This window comes from Pezoporus wallicus, unplaced genomic scaffold (genome assembly GCF_028554395.1).
Source record: "Pezoporus wallicus isolate ANWC-B61680 ecotype Strahan unplaced genomic scaffold, APGP_CSIRO_Pwel_v1 scaffold_2584, whole genome shotgun sequence".
Lineage (NCBI taxonomy): Eukaryota > Metazoa > Chordata > Aves > Psittaciformes > Psittacidae > Pezoporus > Pezoporus wallicus.
Genome location: NW_026642851.1, coordinates 11837169 through 11857386, shown reverse-complemented (window position 1 = coordinate 11857386; position 20218 = coordinate 11837169). Strand labels below are relative to the sequence as shown.

Here is a 20218-nt window from a genome sequence, read left to right as displayed (position 1 = left end):
AAAAAGCACTGATGAACTCCGAATATTATTGGAAAGAGGTAGACAGGCAGTCAGGGGCTGGGAGGAGCTATCATTCAAAAAATATTGTACCTTCATCTTACTTAGATTCAAACAACTCAGTCTAATCAAATTGTTCTTCCGGATAGGCAGTGGAAAAGCTGAAGAGGTTATAAAGTCCAGGTGAAACTAACAGCGAAACATGATACCACCTCATTTCTAAGGGCTGTAGCTGCCCTAAAAACTAATTCTTGCAGAATTCTGTTATTCCCTACATTCAATCTCAGAGCATCTTTCATGTGCTAAGATTTTCTCCGAAGTGTGTAATTCTGTTACAGAAGATCCTGTTTTTTCACTGTATTCTCTACCTGCACTTGATGCACGTGGGCTGTCAGGCAGGAGGGTCCAAAAGAACACAACCCCCTCCTCCCTGTTGCTGAGGAGCACCCCAGAATATTCATGTAATAACCTGTGCTGAATGCAAATGGAGAGCCTGGCTGGACATCGCTGTTCCACTAGGTCTGCAAAACCTGAACATTACTGGTTTGGATTTACATCAGAAGTTGGGAGCAAACTGGTAACAGAGAATATGTTCACAACAAACTGAATACTAGAGTTGAAAGCTCTGTGGAGTAGTCTAACAAACATATTAAAATGTGTGTTAACTGTACAATTTAGGAAGAAGATTTATCATTTGAATATTTGATTTTAAGCCTTCTCTCCCACGTATTTTCACTTTGGTTTATTTCTTCATTCTACTAGGAATAATTCAAGAACCACTTAAAAACTTTACATTTAAAAACCGTGTGAATCTGCTCTCGTTGCACTGCTCCACTCTCAGTAATTCAGCCAAGAAATAAAAGGAAAGTGGCATTTGCTAATGTTCCGGTACAGGCAAGATGAATTTGTATGTAAAGTGGAGAAATATTTTTATTGCATGAACTCTGCCCTCAGCACAAGCTGATCTCCTCACTAAGAATTACTGAAGGCCAAACCAGATTCTTCCCTCCCTTAGCAGTCTGCAGCTCAGCTCTCCGGACTGCTGATTTAGCGGATAAAACCACAGAAACACTTTCAAGATATTTTGACAAGTTAAATAAGATTTATGCTCAAGGAGAACTGATAGGTATATTCATGAGATATCCAGAGCTGCCAGTCCGTCCCTTTCATACCATCATGTAGTTAAACATTGCAATCCAGGAAAAGAAAACAAAAAACAACGAATAAGCCTGCAAAGGTGGGGGGTGGAAAGAGATGAGGAAAGAAATGGAGAGAGAAAAATAAGAAAAAAGCATTTTAATGCTTCTGTTCACTTAACTATATTCTGGTAGTCAAAGCAATTTCAGCAGCATTGGTATCTCCTGAAATTCAATTTCTCCACCTTGATAAGTAGCCACACATAAGAGCTAGTCAGCCCTGACAGCTTGATGCAATGACATTTTGACAGTGGTTGACAGAATTCCAGATCATGAAAATGACAGATCACGAAAATGACAGATCACCAGGACAGCATAGTTGGAACAGTAAAAAACAGCTAAACTCTGTTTTAGCATAGAAATAGTACATGTAGAATCAGTCTTTAACAGTAGCAAATTTGCTCTGTATCTATGCAACCACACAGCCCAAAGCTCTTGAGAACTACCCCGTCACAAAAAGGAAAAATGCCACAACTGCTGCAAAGTCATGGCCAGAAGTAGAAGAGTAAGTACCCAACAAAAAAGTTTGTCCTATGAACATATGCTAAACTTCAGACCCCCGAGGAGTCACTGAAGTGCTTTCCACTGTGCATCAAACTCAGATGCAGCAACTTCAATCCAGTGCAGAAGGTATTAATCCTTTTTCCCATCATTGAACTCAATGAAGTTCCAGAAATCTGGAAAAGTATCCAAATCTCAGCATGTGTATCTTATTCCATCTCTGCTGGGGCCAGAAAACATGATTTTCATTACCAGATTACAGCACTGTATCAGGAACACTGGAGAGAACAGGATCTTAGTTCCATCTCTCTCACTAGCCTGCTGAGCATCTCTGGGTACTACATCGCATGGATGCTGTGCTGACATTCACTTCTGCTGTGAAGCACATTGTATGAAATGATTTCAAAGAAATGCATCTTCTCACTCCTTCTGACTTACGAAAACTGGGGGTGGTGGAGAACAAGTAACTAGCCTCTTCTTCAAGGAATTCAGCAGTAACTGCCAAAGACTTTCAATTACTGCCCTGTCTTCAGCACCCCGTTCCTAAACAAATGCTGCTGTTTGGTAGGGCAGTGCCAGTGACACCAGAGGATGAACCATGTAGAGCAATAATACAGTCCAATAAAGATCACATTTCACTGACTTCAGTCCTAGTTTTCAGCTGTCTCTTGTCAAGTGTTACTACCTCCTCTCAGTGACACAAGACAACTGGGTAGAAACACAACATTTGCTCCTGCTCCTATTCCACCTCCAGATTGAGAAGGAGACACTAGCTTATCCCTGTAGTGGTGGGATCCAGTAGGGATATGGCTTTACCTCTTCAAATATACAAATATCTATGGAAGAAGATGACAGTTACCACCAGCTGTGTCACATATTATAAAGTTTATTTGCTACGGAAGAAATCCGTGGCATCATGAGGTCTCAAAGTCTATAAGTGATCAGGATTTTCTTGCAAGAGGACGTAGTTTGGACCAATTAAGCCCTAGTGACTTATTCACAGTGGGAAACTGCTCTGAATTAACAGAACATTGGCTTTACTTATGCCTTCTCTCCTGGATGGTAACCCCTACACCTTCCTTTATTCATTCTCTATCAGAAGATGCAAGGTCTGTTCCTAGCCTCACCATAACCTTAGATGAAACAGAGGAAAGCATTACAATGTCTCAAAGAAACTCTACTAGTGCAGGAAATAATCTAGTCTGTGTACTCGCAACATGATGATCAACTAAAGCCTGAATCTGAGTGGCAATAACTCTGTCTTGTAGAAATGAGCTCAGAGACTTAGCTCTGTCCTCCAGCATTTCCAACGGCCATCTGTTTCCGTGTAAGACTTGTTCTTGATCTTCAAAGTCTTTCCACTTCCTTCACTAAATCAAAACCCAGTTACATCAGCAAGCAGTATCTTCATTCAGTCCTTTGATACACAGAAGGTTATGAATTCTAAGAGAAGCTAGACAGAAAGCATTCAGGTTTAAGAAGCTGTGTTCTCAGAATTCACTTTTAGGAATCTGATGTCTGAAGTATTCTCCCACAGTGGGGACACAGAAAAGAAATAAATTCTTTCCTCTGAGAACTGAGTCAGCGGAGTATCTTGGCAATTTGGGAACAATGCCATTACTAAACAAACTGTTTGCTAAGAAGGAATGGAGAATGTATCCTCAAATACACTGATGTTTATCAACAACGTTGCGGGAGCACCTGTGTACCTTTCAGCAGGGAACAGTAATGCTTGGAAAAGTAGGACAGACTCAGACAGCCAGGCACAGCAATCTTTTACCTTTGCAGTATCGGAGCACTGTCTCCATGGCGCATTTCCGGTCTGTAGCCCACCTAATGCGAGCTGATCCAGCAATTTTGTTTTCTACAGGCCACCAGCCTTGCCACAGGTACACTTCATGGTGATTGTCAACAAGGAACAGTGCTGTACAGCCAAAAAATAACAAATTCACCATCAGCCACTTACTAGTTCTTAGAATCCTCTGTACAACCCTAGTCTTGCATGCTTGCCAGGATCAGGACAGGATCACTTCAAAGCTTACCAATCCCTTTTGTTATTCATCCATCTGAACCTCAGCTGAACTCAGAGTCTCTGATATAAACAATGTATTCTATTGCAAACTTTTTGGACACATATACATTTGATTAGTTCTCAGCATCTTTATAATGGAAAAAATTACTGCTATTACTAACTGCTGTGTAAGTCTCACATGCACACATCTTCCTGAGACAAATCATATTATCAGTGATTACAGTTACTGACTCACTGCCCAGTGCAGGAAACACTTATCTGCTTACCCGTTACTTAAATATTTTAAAGCACATACCTGGCTGTGGAGCAGTGTAAAGATCCTCCTGCAAGAATGGCATGGAATTGATGACAGCGGGGTCTCTTGAAGGGTAAACATACTCAGTGGCTGAAAATTCTCCAGATGAACTACTGAGGCTGAACAGGCGGGGGGTGAAATTAAACTTTCCAGGATCTTTAAAGTAAAAAAATTAAGAAGACTTTCAATACAAAATACCAGAGATGAATGTAAATGACATTTTTTTAAAAGTTGGCTTTAGAATGACTGCAATTTTTCCTGGTTTTGAAAAATCAAGAAAGATGACCAGATGTGCTGGAGGACTAGCAATAGCTATGAAGAACTTGAGCTAAAAGGCTGGCTGCCATCAGATTGAACCTGATCCTGGCTAGTTACTACCAGCCATTTCATAACTGGCTGTTTTGCAGCTTAGAGTGAAGCAAGCCGATCTCAGAGTTTAGTTTTCAGATGACGCATTTTCCGCTTGGTAAATCAATTCTCCTGCTACCTTTGCTGGCAGTTTCAAAGCAGACTGGACAAGAACTGTGTGCAGAACTGCCTCCTAAGTCCTTTCAGAAGAGAAGCAAAATGCATTGGTGTTAGCTGTTGATCTGTGCAGCATGAATACAGAGGGGATGTAGAAGGGGGAGAGAATAAAACGAAACACTTGGTTTTCCAGCACTTCCCTTCCACAACAGTATTACTTAAGTCAGTAGAGTTTTGGAAGCATCTCTCTGAAGGGATCATCTCAACTACCAAGATGTTCTTCAAAAGCTTTACATTAAGCTCACATATAATCTTTACATACAATCTCACAATATTGGAAAATGTGAGTGCCAAATCCTGGAATGCAGATCTACCTTGCAACATGCAATCATAAGCCTTTCGGTCTCTCCTTCCTAATGCATCCCAGAATCCCAAGGGCTCTGATCCTTCATCACATTCATGAATCGTCACCTTGCTACTGCTGTGCAGCCCTGCCTCCAGCGGACACCTGCAAAACACAGAGAGAGAGTGAACCCAGCTTTCTTGCCCCCAACAAAAACCTGCTGGCCACTCACATTATTAGAACCCAAAAGCACTCTACAGGCTTGTTGCACACTTCATGTCAACATAAGCCTTTTGAAAATTATGACAAAATTATCAATACACAAGATACGGAGTTTCAGCAACTATTTCTCTACCATTTCTGATCACATTCCCAGTGGAGGAGATGCTCGCGTGAGCTGTAGGTACGGATTCTCACTGCCTGTTTTTTTAACTACTGCTGTCCTCCTCACATGCGTTCCTAAATTAATTTCCTCTTCCTTATACCCAAGGCTTGATTCTAATCCTCCTACCAACTAGGAGTTAGTTTGTTTTTCAGATATTGAGAACCTCCCTTCAAATGGGAAGAGATTACAATTTTTTTTTGCAACTGTAACTAGAACTGTAGGAAGAATAGGTGCATTTGACCTTAGGTGAAAATGATTACAGAACATGTTTTCCCCACTACGCTAAGTCAACTACCCATCATTCCTCCTCCTTACCAAGCATGCACATGTTGCAGATGTACTCAGAGGACAGCTTTATTTAATTCAACTTTTCTTTGAGACAGACTATTTTAAGTCAATTGGTAGCCTGTATAAACATCTCCAAGATATAGGTCAGAAACTCACTGTTCTTTTATCTTATTGGCTGCTGTTCTTCCTACATCCTTGGTGTGAGATTGTGCTTTGCAGCCGTGCCACAGGTAGATAAGAGCTTTATTTATATTGAGGACAATCATGGATGTCCGGGAACGCAGGCTGCTGCAGTGACATGCTACTTCAAGTAAGTTTCCTTCATTGGGAACTTCTCCTCGCACGCAGTATAGCCTCCAGTCACCTGGAGCAGACAGGAACAGTGCAGCAGTATTACACAGTCACATGGGATTGAAAATCAAGACCTCTGCTCAGGAGCAGCTATTCTCATACTGATGAATTTCACATATTACATGCCTGTATTACCACAGAATCAACTAGCTAAGCATCAGGTTTGTCTAATACTACTTAAGAAACCCTGTTGCAGAAAAGATGCCTTCTGAAACCTTGATACGAGAGTACAAGTATCAACAGTTGAAGAGTTTAGCACAGAAGAGCCTGCTCTGTTTCATTCAGGGAAAAAAGGTAAACGAATATGGTAGTTCTCTTGTTCGGCTCCTCCTTCCCTGTGCACCTTAGGCACAGGAGGCCACACTCAGATGAGAACTGGTACATCAACTTTTACAAGGGCATGTAGTGATAGGACAAGGGAGAATGGCTTTAAGATGAAAAAGGGGAGATTTAGATTAGATATTAAGAAGAAATTCTTCACTATGAGGGTGGCGAGGCACTGGCACAGGCTGCCCAGAGAATTTGTGGCTGCCTTGGAAGTGCTGAAGTCCAGGTTGGATGGGGCTTTGAGCAACCTGGTCTAGTGGAAAGCGTCCCTGCCCATGGCACAGGGATTGGAACGAGATGATCCTTAAGACCCATTCCAACCCAAACCATTCTCTGATTCTATGATCTCCAAGCTACACTTGTACTGAAATTCTATCTCAACTACAGCATTCAAGAAATACATATTGCAAAAAGTAATGAATGAGTAACATGAGCTTAGAGTTCTCCTTGGAGCAGGAGAACTGCTCATGAAAACACTCTTTTTCCCAGACTATGTAGAAAAGAACATATTTTAAAGCAAACAGGCACTTTGCTTAATTAAAAAATAACTAGAACAATTTATATGCGTTTCTATACCATAAGGTCAGCTTTCTCTAGAGTGACAAAATCTATTCTAGGTTCAAAGAAGAAACAAACTACCTTGAAACAAAGCATTGCAAAGCTGTCTCATGGGTTTCATGGCATTCATTTCTACAGAGTATGGTAGTCGAGACCGAATTCAAAGCCCTTCACAATAGGTAAAAAAGGATTTTGGGGCAGAACCTCTTAACTAACAGTAAATTACTTTGTGCATTTTCTTCTTCCTCTTCCCTTCTTCCAGCATGCACAATCATCCCTCCTTGGAAGCACTGCAGGAAGCATGGCGGTTCTTTCCCTTGAAGCACTTGTACCTGGAAATTGAAAGCACCACTCTTCATTAAAAAAATGAAGCAAGTATACAGACTCAGGAAAATGAATCTCTGTGAACTAGTAAAAATTATACAATTATGGCCACCCACAAGGATGGCTTTCCTTCTACTTTACAACTGCTGGCTGTTGTTTAATTTACCATATATATCAGCATGCAATGGGTTTCATATGTGAGCTGTATATTGAAAGAAACTTCTAGCTGGAATTCTACAATCAAGAGGATAAGGAATACCAAATAAACATTGATTTAAATTAGTTTAAACTAATCATCATTTGAATTTTTACAGGATTGAGCCATCTAGTTTGATGTTCTTTGAAACTATTACAGAGATAATGTAGGAACTGAAATTGGTTCTCAATTCAATGTAAAACTTTTTTATGAGAACATGCATGTTCTTTGCTCATTAAACATTGCATTTTGATTATGAAACTGATATAGCCAATTGCTAATATAAATACAGAGTAAATAAATTGAAAATTTCAAATGTATTTTCATGCCTTGGCATGGCTGAAAGTGCTTCTCCTGCTTTTAGCACTAGGAAAACAGTCCTGTTATCTGAATATGTACTTGAAGTGAAGGCACAGATTTGTGTAGCTGTGCTTCACCCACTCCTGGAGAGAGAGCAGATATTCTCCTTCAGCCGTTCTCAGAAATACAATCTTTAGAAGTGGGATTTGGGAACGACAATCCATAAAGGAGCTTACGTGTTTCTGGAAGCTGGAATAAAGCCCAAAGTAATTTTGAGGTTTGGCTATTTGTACTGAAAAGAACACCTTTACACAAAGAGGAGACAAAAAAAACGATAATCTGCATTTTCCAGTAGTGACTACTTAGGCAGGCAAGTCTTACCAGATCTGCCACCTAGGTCTCACCTGTGCTCCTCTCTCTTCATCAAGTTCCACTGTCATCAATGCCGATGTCCCTTTCTCACTCACTGTGGAGTGCCTTCCTTGCCAAAAGAAATACACGCATTTCTCTTTTCCAACAGCTCTTACTTGTTGATCTCCTTTTTGCCTGCTTCCAACTGCAAAACAGAAAGCACATGCTGAAAAAAGTACTCTGGCTATAGGTTTGGAAAGCACATGGTTTAATCTGATCTAAGCAGATCAGATTAAATTCTGGACTATCCTGTCCAGAACAGGAAAGATAAAATGTCCAATTGGAAGAGCATTAGGTCTCCAAGCCAGTACATCCCCATGCAAAGTTGGCCTTGTCTCATCAGGTGGATGTAAGCCCACAGTCAGAGAAGCCTGTGTAGGCCAGAGAAAGAGATGTAGAAAGAATTGGTACTATCTGGAGAAAAATAACTGTCATCACTTGAGCCAATTTGCATGTGAAATGGTATGTCCACTCATGTTACCAGAAGACTGCATTATGGCTCATTTTCCACATTACACTCTGTTCTTTGGCAGCAGGAGAGTAGCTGGCTGATGAGTGATACTGGAAACAGCAACAGTTGAGAAACCTACAGGCCTAAAAGTAAAACCTTTCTTGGTAAAGTGATATTAGAAAGGAAAACTACAGAACAAAAGAACACCAAAGCAGTATTTTGCAGTCATAAAAAAGTTGGGTAAGCTTTATTTATTTATTTTTTAGAATTAACTTGGTATTTCACATTGGTCTGGATAGTGGGTTAGCAGTGAATGGTTTCTTTTGTTTTAAAGGATCGTCAGTTAGTTGTTATGATAAGCAAATAATGTTTCAGCAAATGAAGTTCAAAAATACAACCTGTTATGGAATATTATATTCTTTGCAGTGAATACTGAATAAACAGATATAATGAAATCAAAGGTTTTAAAAAAAACCAAGAGCTTTAAAACAGATTTAAAAAAGAAATATAAAAACTTATGCCTTGATTTCAGCAGTGCTGAGCAGCATCCAACTGAAATACTTAGGAGAAAGCATCCTGGTTTTTCAAGTTGAGAATACCCAAGCCACCAGTCGCTTCTAAAATTTATGGTTTTCACTCTTATCTGTACATTCAGCCCATAAAAGTACTGCCTCCTACACAGAAATTTATTCTGCTTTGGAGTGATGGAATATATTTTCATCCATTTGGATTAGGAGTCTGTTTAAAGTTCAGTATTAGTTTTACCCACATCTCCCAGGATTTACAAGCTTTTGTATTTTTCTTGGATTGGGAAATACATGAACTCAACAATCCTGAATAAGACCTTCCTACATGTTTTGGCTAAAAGCCTGAATTTGTATAGCTGTTATACTGCTTTCAACCAATTTTAATATTTTCCTATTTGGAACAATTCTTTTTAGACTATTTTACTTATCATAAAAGCCACCTATTCTTTGTTTAGTGCCAGAAGGGAGAGTTACAATACTTTTACCTGCTGCTTTCAGGCTCTTTGTCAGAACGCTGCTAAAGTTTTCCATCTGAGACTGAATCCCATCGCAAAGGGCTTCCAGAAACAGCAAAAAGTACAGCACAGGCTATGAGGTGGCAAGGACTCTTCCTGTCATTGTTACTGTTCCCCATTACCCAGCAAAGGCTTTCCTCGTTGCTAAGCCTATCTCTCTTGCAAGATATTCAGACACTGTCATTAGTCCAGCTGCCTAGTTATTTTGGTGTTAAACTGTGGGCACAATTCTGGCTTAATGAGCTGTCCTGTGACCACGTACACCACCACTGTTAGGTAAAAGCAGAGATGGACAGTATTACAATTTGATGTATGAAAAATAACTACAGCTTCTTTTTTTCCTTTCTTTTTTTTTTTTTAGTGCTTTCTTTTAAACAATATAAAATAAGAAGCTGTACTTCTTAATGGCCTAGGAAGGCTAAATTAGCATTCCTAACCTTTAAACCAGTTTTACGTCTGAGGAAGTCTAGATTTGGATCTCACCCCTAACAGCAGCAGTTTTAGCTGAACTTCTCCATGTTTCAGCAGGATGAAATGGAATTGTTCACTAACCTGTAGTGCTCACCATGTACTTCCACTTCACCACGTATGTGTCTCCCTCATGGAACTGCCCTATGCTTTGCTTAGGCAGTCTACTATAATCGAATTCCAGGATGTGCCAGACATCCACAGATGCAGTGATAATTTCAAACTGCCTCCCATCTTCTCCTTCCACAAGTCCATAGCCCCGGCCAATATTCATTCCATCCAAGACTGTGCCTACAGTTGTTTGAGGCACAGCCACCATTAGCATGACATCATACGGTTTAGAGTCAGATCTGGATTCTTCCTGTCAAAAAACACAAGAGATTTCTTTGAGCACAGCTTTTTTCTTCTTACCCCACAGTTCCAGCCAGTTTGACTCCTGCATATTTCAGTATTTTAATATCTTGTCATCACTCGATGCCTTGTCAAAGCCACCTTGGCAGTATTCACCCAGCTGCTTGGCACTAATATAAAGCAACTCTGTGGGTTCACTGTAGGTGATGATGTTCTGACCATCAAAGGTCAAAGCTCACAAGATAAAGAAAGTGCTCTAGATCGCAGAAAACAAGCTTCCCTGGCTTCCATCCCAGCTAGGTCATCTAGTTTGAAATACCTATCATGCTTATTATATGCACCTTCTGGTGAAGGGATTCACTAGAATTCTTCTCATTGAGTTTCTTCAGCTCTGTCCAATCAAGAAATTTTTCTTTGAACAATATTGTCTCATTATGTTCTGTGAGTCTGCCAAACACAGCCCAGTCTGGGCGTCCTTGCCCCTTTCTGTGTAAGCGAATAAAAGAAATAGAATCAAATTAAACACTGTGAAATAAGGGCAAGAAAACAAAGTTTCTGCAATGAGACTGAACTTGAGTTTCAATACCTTGGTATGAGGGGATTACATTCCCCTGGGTCCAGAGGATTTATATCACAATTGGAGTAGTCAAAGGTGCCATTCCACAAGTGTTTTGCCAGCTGGAATGCCACTTTTCTTTGTGCTAAAGTAACTTCCTTTCCATGCCATACATATACTTCACTGCCAAAATCAAACACCAACACCTAAAAACCAAACCAGAAAAAAAAAAAAAAAATCAAACCATCAATCTACCATTAGGTTAGGTGATACCCTGATCCTCCAGTCTCCTAGTGCTGCAAGCTGGCAGTATGTTGAATACAAGCTCCTCCAAATATCTGAGCCTCTGCAGTGACACTAACAACTACCATTGCAACACAAGTAAGGCCAGATGAGTGGTCTGCACTGTGATATCTAATTGTTGAGGAATGTAAGCAACTTTATAGAGAATACTATGAGGTGTATCTTCATGTGGTAGCTAAGTCAGTAGCTGATTAGAGATCTCTCATTACTAAAAACCTGATTCTGTTGCATGACTGATTGCTGTCCAGTCACATTAGCTTTCACTGACATTTAGACCTTTGCTTTTTCCTGCAGCGAGAGAAGGCTGACAGAACATACAGACTGTGTAACTGGCTCAGCAAACAGGCAGCTCCTTGAACACTTTCAAGAAAATGCATTGTGTCTTTATTTTGGAAATCTGCTCTTAGATGGGTGAAATTGTTGTTTGAAACTGAAAAGTCTGCTTAAGACAGAAATAAAAGCAGGGGCTTATTTTGTTTTGCTCTTCCAAAGTGCTACCTGTTTTGTACTTCATGACTTTGGAGTGAGGCACTGTTGATGAAAAGATTTACACTTCCTAAAATAAAATTTGACTTTAAAGATAACATGATCTAATTTCTTGAGACCTGCAGCACACTCTACACAGCAAAGTGTTCAGAAGCTTTTCAGAAACACAGAGAACCCAATTTTTAGTGAGCCTCTCCATGAGCATTTGCAGTTAATGAACGTCGCTGTAAGCTTTATGTTCCTGCACTTACCACAGGAGCTGTAAGTGGCACAATACCTCTTTTGGTTGTAGCAGGGTACATTTTGGCACCTTTCCCCAGTAGTCATCCTCAGGAATAAGTTTATCTTCTACGAGGCGATAAATGCAATTTGTTTCTATTATTGCAGCTTCATACATTTCATCTTCTTCAGGACTTCCAGCAGCTTAAGGGAAAGATTGTCAGAAGTAATAAAAAAAACATTAACATCCAACTGCCTTTAGTAAAGAGAACAGACTCAACTATTTTACTGTGATAAAACATCAGATACTGTAACTGTAAGAATGCTTACATTGATAATTTGTCTGTCCACCAAGGAGTTTCCAGAAGTCTTTGGCTGCATGGGTATGGGTATTTATTCCTTCTTCTATAGTCTGTATATAAGAAGCTCTACAGCCAAGTTCCCTCTTTGTCTGAATTAAAGTTGCAAGTTCTGAAGCCTAAGAGATTAACAGTTATCTGAATAGGATTGCTTAAGTCTTTTGAATACTTGTGCATGTCTTGTTCAGGGAGAAGGCAAAAGTAGATAGGAAATAACAGAGCAAATTGTAGAAAAATTGTTATTATTTGTTGCACTAAATAAACAGATGCTAGAAAAAATGCTACAGAAATACATTCATTCTTTCATTTGCCTTAAAACAAGACTTGCTCTTAATGAGCATGGGAACACAAAGGACATCCTGCAATTCTGACTATTTTTGTTTGAGTCCAAATCTGTTTCCTGAGGATATCCTCTTTTCTCTTGAAGCTTCATAACCTACACACTCCTACGTCAGCTTTCATTCAGTGCACAGGCTAAAACATATTTACAGGAATCCTGCGTATCTACCTGTCACTGGCTATCAGTTACATGCCACTTTTTGAGACAACTGGCATCAAGGCTCAATTACATCAGAGACATATACGACAACAGTTCTAAAAATAAGTAATAGAAAAACCACCTAGTACTAACCTTTGCTTTTTCTATGACATTTGCAAACTCTCCTACCCACAAGAAACATAAATGTGGAGTTAACAACAGGAAACAGTCTCCGCTGTTCAGTGATGAGGCCCTTGGTTCAACTAATCTCGTTTGAACATGCCTTCTTCCTAAAGAGAAAACAAAGCTAATTATATTCCTTTGGCTACTGGTATCAAATGCCAAGATCTAATTTATTTTGACTGAAATACAAACAATCCCATCACATTTAGAAAAAATATAGGGAAACTGTCCATATGTGACTGTTAAAGAAGAATAAAAAGTCTACTGCTGTGGAAAAAGAGTTTACTCACAGGAAACAAAAAATTGTTGCCTCCTATCAACTAATACATCTATTATTTCCTGCTCTTGCTTTAACAACTTTGTGTCCTTCTGGAAAGAAGTGAATTAAGTAAATGGCAGACAGCAGCCAAGTTCCAGAATCCTTTACATTTGCTTAAGTGAAGCTATGGCACAGTTTCTGTGGGTGGTAAAAAGTTGTAAGAATTTTACTGTGCTAAAAAAGTAGCTATTATTTCACAGAATCAAATACATTACTAAGTGCTGTAAGGAGAAGTGGAGCAACAACGTTGTCATGCCACATCCAAGTTATACTGAGAACTAGAAGAATGGGAAAGTTCAAGTATTTCCATTGGAGTGGCCAGAATTCCTGAAATATTCAGTTTTCTTCTTGGGAAACACACACCAGTGAACACAATGCGGACCTATCTGTAAGGTTTTGCATTTGTCACACAGTTCTCACTTACTCTGTTAGGTTTTGGACATCAGTCTTGAGCTAGTGATCTAGAAGAAGTTAAGCATCCAACTGCGGTAGCAACTCCCATATGTTACAATCAGCCTAGCATGTATTGAGAGTAAAAGAAGTTCTATCATACCTTTAATTTGCAGCAGCATTAGCTTCTTGTATGGCACAGCACTGTTGTTAGAGTTTTGCTCTGTAAGATTAACGCTCCGCAGGCTAATGTTGCTGAAGTTCTCTTTGCTTGCCAAGCCAGCAAGTGCTACCTCTGAGAAATTTGAGTTTGTTGACACTTGTGCACAAAATGAAGGTGGGAGAAAAAAAAAGAACAACATTACTAAAAAATTGGTTGTTGCATCCAAAAAAAAAATTATATACTTCCCCCCATTATTTCCAGTTTTTCTCCTTCTCAATAACAACAGCAAAACCAGGTTGAACTCAGTTAAACTGCTAGCCCAAAAGCTTTTTTAGAGTTTAGCAGCACCTAAGCTTCTAGATATCATCCAAGAGTAAACTGTCAGTGTCAGAATTATGTCATTTGGCAGAAATACCAACTTTGCCAGGAAGCACGTCTTATCCAGTGTTTTGTGAAGTGCTGTGTAGATCTTTAATGCCTTATAACTGATTCATGATAAAAGACAACACAGTAGCCAAGGCTAATTAACTAAAATTCCCTTCAAATTTGTCTCTGCCAGTGTGATGCGATAGCCATTTACATTTGAAAGTCTTAGTCATGTTTTACTGTAAACTTAAAGCCTAAATTCTTGGCTCCTTTTGCTTATTTCTCTATCAAATACTTTATGAATCTGTAACTCTGTGAAATGCTTCTCATCAAATGGCAACAAAAGTATTACACACATAATTAGTGTTTTCATCAATGCAGACAATGTTTAAAGATGATGTCTCTTTATTCAAGTGTAATAAGTAAAACCTGCATCCGAAATAGTAAAAGTGGCTTGACAAACCTTTGAATAAGTTTTACAATAATGTCTTTTGCTGTCTGTTGTTGGGACAAAGCAATGTCACAAGTAAAACACGAAGCCCTGGCACAGAGCACTGATCCTTTATGGAAATTAACCTTCTGGGGTCAAGAAGGCTAATTCCAGTTTCTGAGAGAAAACCAGGACCCAAAATTGAGGCCAGTGTACCTGGACAAAAGTTTATCTGTTCTTCCCAGCTCTCCTCCTCAGCATAAAATAATGTTAGAGCTGCTTACCTTAACCTCCTGTCCTTGCCCTGCAGGCACAATGGCACTCTCTCTGCACAAGGTGACTGTGCCAAAAACAAATAATTAAACCTATGCGCAGGAGGTGGCTGTAGGTAGCTTTCCCTGGGAAAGTCACACATGCCCTTCTCTCCAGCCTCCTAGGCAGTCTACATTCAACCTTATACCTCAATCAATTTATTGTGTCTCATTCCGTTTCTTCAGCTGTGGTTTTAGTGTTGGTATTTTTTGTTTTGTTTTAAATTAAAATAGCAAGACAGTATCTTGTACAAATCATCCTGTTAGCTTACTTTTTTCTACTTTCATTCGCTTCGATTCCATGAAGGCAACATTCAGTCTTTGTTCAGTATATTCATGAAGAATATCTTCTCTTGCTGCCAGCATTTTCAGAGGGTTTCTTGAGGACTGGACTCTGCGTGTAGGCCTAACTGCCCGTTTGTGCTCTGCTACAGAAGATATTAACCTGAAAAACAAGCAGTGCTTATAACCATTGGTTCATTTTCTGGGTAAGAATCACCTAATGACAAGAGATTTGCTTTAATTCTGGGTGTGACATTTATTAGGAAATTAGGATCAGTTCCTTGATTCATGCAAAAGAATGCTTTCAGAAATGTGTAGCGAACCAGACATGCTGAGTACTAAAGATAGCTACAAGATGACTTTTAGCTGAAGATTTTGACCACTGTCCTGTGTCTGCATTCAAAACAATGGAAAAATGAACAAACAAGCAAACAAACAAACAAAGTGGTTCTTACTTTGGTGCATAAGGATCAAAGATGGCATCAAAGTCCTCATCAAGGTCCAAAGGCACTGAGGAAGAAGGGAAATCCACATGGCGATAAAATTTGGAAAATGTTTCATCATCATCCAGCTTCATCACCTCTTTCACAGATCTTCCTGTAACTGTCAGCACTGTCTCCTGCATCCCAGCAACTGCAGGAAAAACACACCTCACACAATAAATAATCATACTAAGTTTCTAACTCTAGAAAAGGTAAACATGGCTTGTTTGATAACTGTGGGGGTGAAAGCTTTTTTGGGTGGTGATGATGTCTTTTTTTGTACCTTTTGTTTGTTTTAAATTGATGGAATTTGAAGGACAGATGGTAAAAAAGTCAGCTGGAAAAGAACGTTAAAAATGAAGTGTAACAGCTACTCATATCATAGAATCATAGAATAGTTAGAGTTGGAAAGGTCCTTAAGATAATCTAGTTCCAACCTCCCTGCCATGGGCAGGCACACCTCCTACTAAACCATGCCACCCAAGGCTCTGTCCAACCTGGCCTCTAACACCGCCAGGGATGGAGCATTCACAACCTCCCCGGGCAACCCATTCCAGTGCCTCACCACCCTCACAGGAAAGAATTTCCTCCTTATATCCAGTCTAAACTTCCCCTCTTTAAGTTTTAACCCGTTACCCCTTGTCTTGTCACTACAGTCCCTAATGAAGAGTCCCTCCCCAGCATCCCTATAGGCCTCCTTCAGATACTGGAAGGCTGCTATGACGTCTCCAGGCAGCCTTCTCTTCTCCAGGATGAACAGCCCCAACTGTCTCAGCCTGTCTTCATAAGGGAGGGGTGCCAGTCCCCTGATCGTCCTCGTAGCCCTTCTCTGGACTTGTTCCAACAGTTAGATTGTCCTTTTTATGTTGAGGACACCAGAACTGCACACAATACTCCAAGTGAGGTCTCACAAGAGCAGAGCAGAGCAGAGCAGAGGGGCAGGATCACCTCCTTTGACCTGCTGGTCACGCTCCTTTGGATGCAGCCCAGGATACGGTTGGCTTTCTGGGCTGTGAGTGCACACTGAAGCCAGCTCATGTTCAGTTTCTCATCGACCAATACCCCCAAGTCCTTCTCCACAGGGCTGCTCTGAATCTTTTCTCTGCCCAACCTGTAGCTGTGCCTGGGATTGCTCTGACCCAGGTGTAGGACCTTGCACTTGGCATGGTTAAACTTCATAAGGTTGGCATCAGCCCACCTCACAAGCGTGTCAAGGTCCCTCTGGATGGCATTCCTTCCCTCCAGGGTATCAACCGAACCACACAGCTTGGTGTCATCGGCAAACTTGCTAAGGGCACACTCAATCCCACTGTCCATGGCACCGACAAAGATGTTGAACCAGACCGGTCCCAACACCGATCCCTGAGGGACACCACTCGTTACTGATCTCCAGCTGGACACTGAGCCACTGACCACAACTCTTTGTGTGCGGCCATCCTGCCAGTTCTTCATCTACCGAGTGGTCCATCCGTCAAATTGATGTCTCTCCAACTTAGAGACAAGGATGTTGAATGCTTTGCACAAGTCCAGGTAGATGACATCAACTGCTCTACCCCTGTCCATCAGTTGCGTAGCCCCATCATAGAAGGCCCCCAGATTGGTCAGGCAGGATTTCCCCTTAGTGAAGCCATGCTGGCTGTCACCAAGCACCTTGTTGTTTTTCATGTGCCTTAGCATGCCTTCCAGGAGAATGTGCTCCAAGATTTTGCCAGGCACAGAGGTGAGACTGACTGGTCTGTAATTCCCTGGGTCATCCATTTTCCCCTTCTTGAAAATGGGGGTTATATTTCCCTTTTCCCAGTCATCGGGAACTTCACCTGACTGCCATGATTTCTCAAATATGATGGCCAGTGGCTTAGCTACTTCATTCACCAGCTCCTTCAGGACCTGCGGATGGATTTCATCAGGTCCCATGGACGTGTGTATGTTCAGGTTCTTAAGATGGTCTCGAACCAGATCCTATGCTACAGTGGGCCTACGGTCTTCATTCTCACAGTCCCTGTATCTGCCTTCCAAGACTTGGGTGGTATGGTCAGAGCCTTTGCCAGTGAAGACTGAGGCAAAGAAGTCATTAAGAACCTCAGCCTTCTCCAAATCCAGGGTAGCCAGTTCTCCTGATAGCTTTCGGAGAGGGCCCACAGTGTCCCTAGTCTGTTCTTTATTTGCAATGTAATTATAGAATCCCTTCCTGTTACCTTTCACATCCCTTGCCAAATTTAATTCTAACTGGGCCTTAGCTTTCCTAACCTGGTCCCTAGCTTCCTGAACAACATCCCTGTATTCTTTCCAGGTCGGCTGTCCTTGCTTCCACCTTTTATAAAGTTCTTTTTTCCTTTGAACTTTCCTCAGCAGCTCCTCATCTATCCAAGGAGGTCTCCTGGCCCTCCTGCTGCACTTCTTTCTAGCTGGGACACAACACTCCTGAGCTTGTAGCAGGTGATCCTTGAATATGAATCAACAGTCTTGGGCCGCCTGCCCTCTAGGGCTATATCCCATGGAAACCTTACTAAGCAGGTTTCTGAAGAGGCCAAAGTCTGCTCTTTAAATATGCAATAATCTGTATCACAGAATGATTGGGAAATATGGCTGAATCGAAAGTTAGGCACTATCAAAAACATGTTGTTTTGATAGGATGATACAAGCATTTTATGGTTTTGTATATTCCATACTGCCTCCAACCACATATTTCCTTCTTTTGGAAATATCTACTAGAACTATAAGTGGAAAATTCACTACTTCAGACTAGCGAACATGGCACAATCATCATCCTATGTTAGTGCCACTTCTGCTGAAACAGAATACACTTTTTAATGGGATTTGACATTTTATAAATTACAAATGGATTTTTGTCTTACAAATGGGGGACATACATACGATATGAAAACACCACAGAACTCTAGACAGCTTCATAGGTAGTCAGCAAGCTGTATGAGGAAGCTATATGAGCTGCTACAGAGTCAGCTTTCAAAAATGCAGGAAGTTGAATGAACTGTGCTTGGAAGCAGCTTAGTGTCTTATCTTGATTTTAATAAGATTAAACTACGTTTAAAGCTGTTTCACTGTTTATGGCAATATGGTTCAGACTCTGTGGTTCTAAGAAATTTTGTTCTTAGAATGTGCGCATTGTGTGTAGGAAAAGAAGAAAGTTATTTGGCATTTGTGATTTATTCTATTGTACATTCAAAATACAATAGCATAAGGCTTTTTTGTTGAAATTTAGCAAAGACTGAATCATAAATATAAACTATATTCAGTTCCTGTTGCCAGGTATTTTAAGTAAGAGGTACTTTATAAGTGATTTACTGAAGTTGGAGAGTGGACACATTGCCACCTTTGGTAACTCTACTGACCTTTGTTATTTAGCCTTCCCAAGAACGACTCCAACTTGTCAAGCTTCATATCGGATTCCAATTGCATATCAGGCCTGGCTTCAATTTCTAAGCAAACCAGAGAGTAAAACTTGTTAATTGAAGGGAAGTAAAGTAAGCCTGAAGACATTTCAGCCATTTTTATTCCTCACCTTCCAAGGGCTTTGTAACTGGAGTGGTAGACTTCTGCCGGTTACTGAAAGGGGATGCTACTGGTGTTAGTGCACTTGGAGAAGCTAGGCCTGCATAAGAACACAGAACACAGGAAATACAGTCCTAGGTCAGGCCACGTTTCCAACAATGATCTCAAGGGGAGCTATTTAGGGAAAGTGCTGGCCACTTTGTACAGTCCCTCATTCTTCCATGGCCTCCACTATATCCCTGCTGTATTAGGGATGGCAGTGTGACTGCCCTGCTTTCTTCTTATATCAACAGCAGCCTCATAAATTGTCCCAGTCACAAGAACAAAACTTTGTTTCCAAGTGTCTGTGAGCACACTAACGCAAGATGCATACTTCCTCTTGAATTCAGCCATTTTGCTTGTTTTCAAGGGAGCAGCAGTTCACTTGGTCTACATTTTGGACTCCAGTTCTACCACATGCCACATTTTAAAACATGCAACTGTTTTGAACAAAAAGATATGGTTAGCAGGGAAACCACCAAGAATTTGCTTGGCACCTTCACTCCCCTGCCACCTTTTTAATTTAAACCCACTTCTACTAATATATATAGCTGGATGCATCTGACCTGTGAACGCTGTCCTTGGATGAAATGGTAATTCTTGGGCCCTGCTATGTTTTAAGAACACGTGGAAATGTAAGTGGAAATCATTGTCCCCATCACAGCAAGCACTGCTCCCTCCTTCTGTTGTACTCTCCTCCATTCTTTTCAGCAAAAATAATAAAAAAATCATTTTGGACCCAGTGGATAAAATAAGATGACTTTTGTTTACTTCTTTTAATGTGAGTCTATGTTGCACCAGTAAGAGAAATGCCACTCTATAGGTTTCACGGTTTTTATTAGGTAGAAAAGTATATCAAAGCAAAGAATTGCATCTATTACCTCTTCTTGCGTGGACGCTCAGTAAATGGGAAAATTGACATTTAAACTTTCCTCTAATAATCTATTTTCCACTTAGCATATCTTACTAATTACTGAGCTACATAAATTTAAGCCTTCAGTTATTCTGATCAGATTAAACCATTATTGTGCTGGGAGAGTATATACTAGCCACATTTCAGC

General features: G+C 40.5%; 1 protein-coding gene across 22 annotated transcripts in view; it reads right to left on the bottom strand.

Annotated features, from left to right (window-relative positions):
* The window catches only part of SVIL (supervillin), a 114818-nt gene that overhangs the window by 2898 nt on the left and 91702 nt on the right, over positions 1 to 20218 (bottom strand). For 21 of the 22 annotated variants that reach the window (XM_057432838.1, XM_057432840.1, XM_057432826.1 and 18 more), the window contains 17 exons: positions 19129 to 19218; positions 18959 to 19045; positions 15582 to 15759; positions 15117 to 15289; positions 13738 to 13893; positions 12836 to 12972; positions 12176 to 12323; positions 11904 to 12049; positions 10868 to 11043; positions 10623 to 10767; positions 10015 to 10291; positions 7963 to 8114; positions 6965 to 7070; positions 5659 to 5866; positions 4861 to 4994; positions 4022 to 4177; positions 3475 to 3618 (listed from right to left, as the gene is read on the bottom strand). In XM_057432838.1, coding sequence (XP_057288821.1) covers positions 3475 to 3618; positions 4022 to 4177; positions 4861 to 4994; positions 5659 to 5866; positions 6965 to 7070; positions 7963 to 8114; positions 10015 to 10291; positions 10623 to 10767; positions 10868 to 11043; positions 11904 to 12049; positions 12176 to 12323; positions 12836 to 12972; positions 13738 to 13893; positions 15117 to 15289; positions 15582 to 15759; positions 18959 to 19045; positions 19129 to 19218 — 2613 coding nt within the window. Of the gene's footprint in view, positions 1 to 3474; positions 3619 to 4021; positions 4178 to 4860; positions 4995 to 5658; positions 5867 to 6964; positions 7071 to 7962; positions 8115 to 10014; positions 10292 to 10600; positions 10768 to 10867; positions 11044 to 11903; positions 12050 to 12175; positions 12324 to 12835; positions 12973 to 13737; positions 13894 to 15116; positions 15290 to 15581; positions 15760 to 18958; positions 19046 to 19128; positions 19219 to 20218 lie in introns of those variants that run through there. The other variant, XM_057432843.1, reaches the window with a different exon arrangement.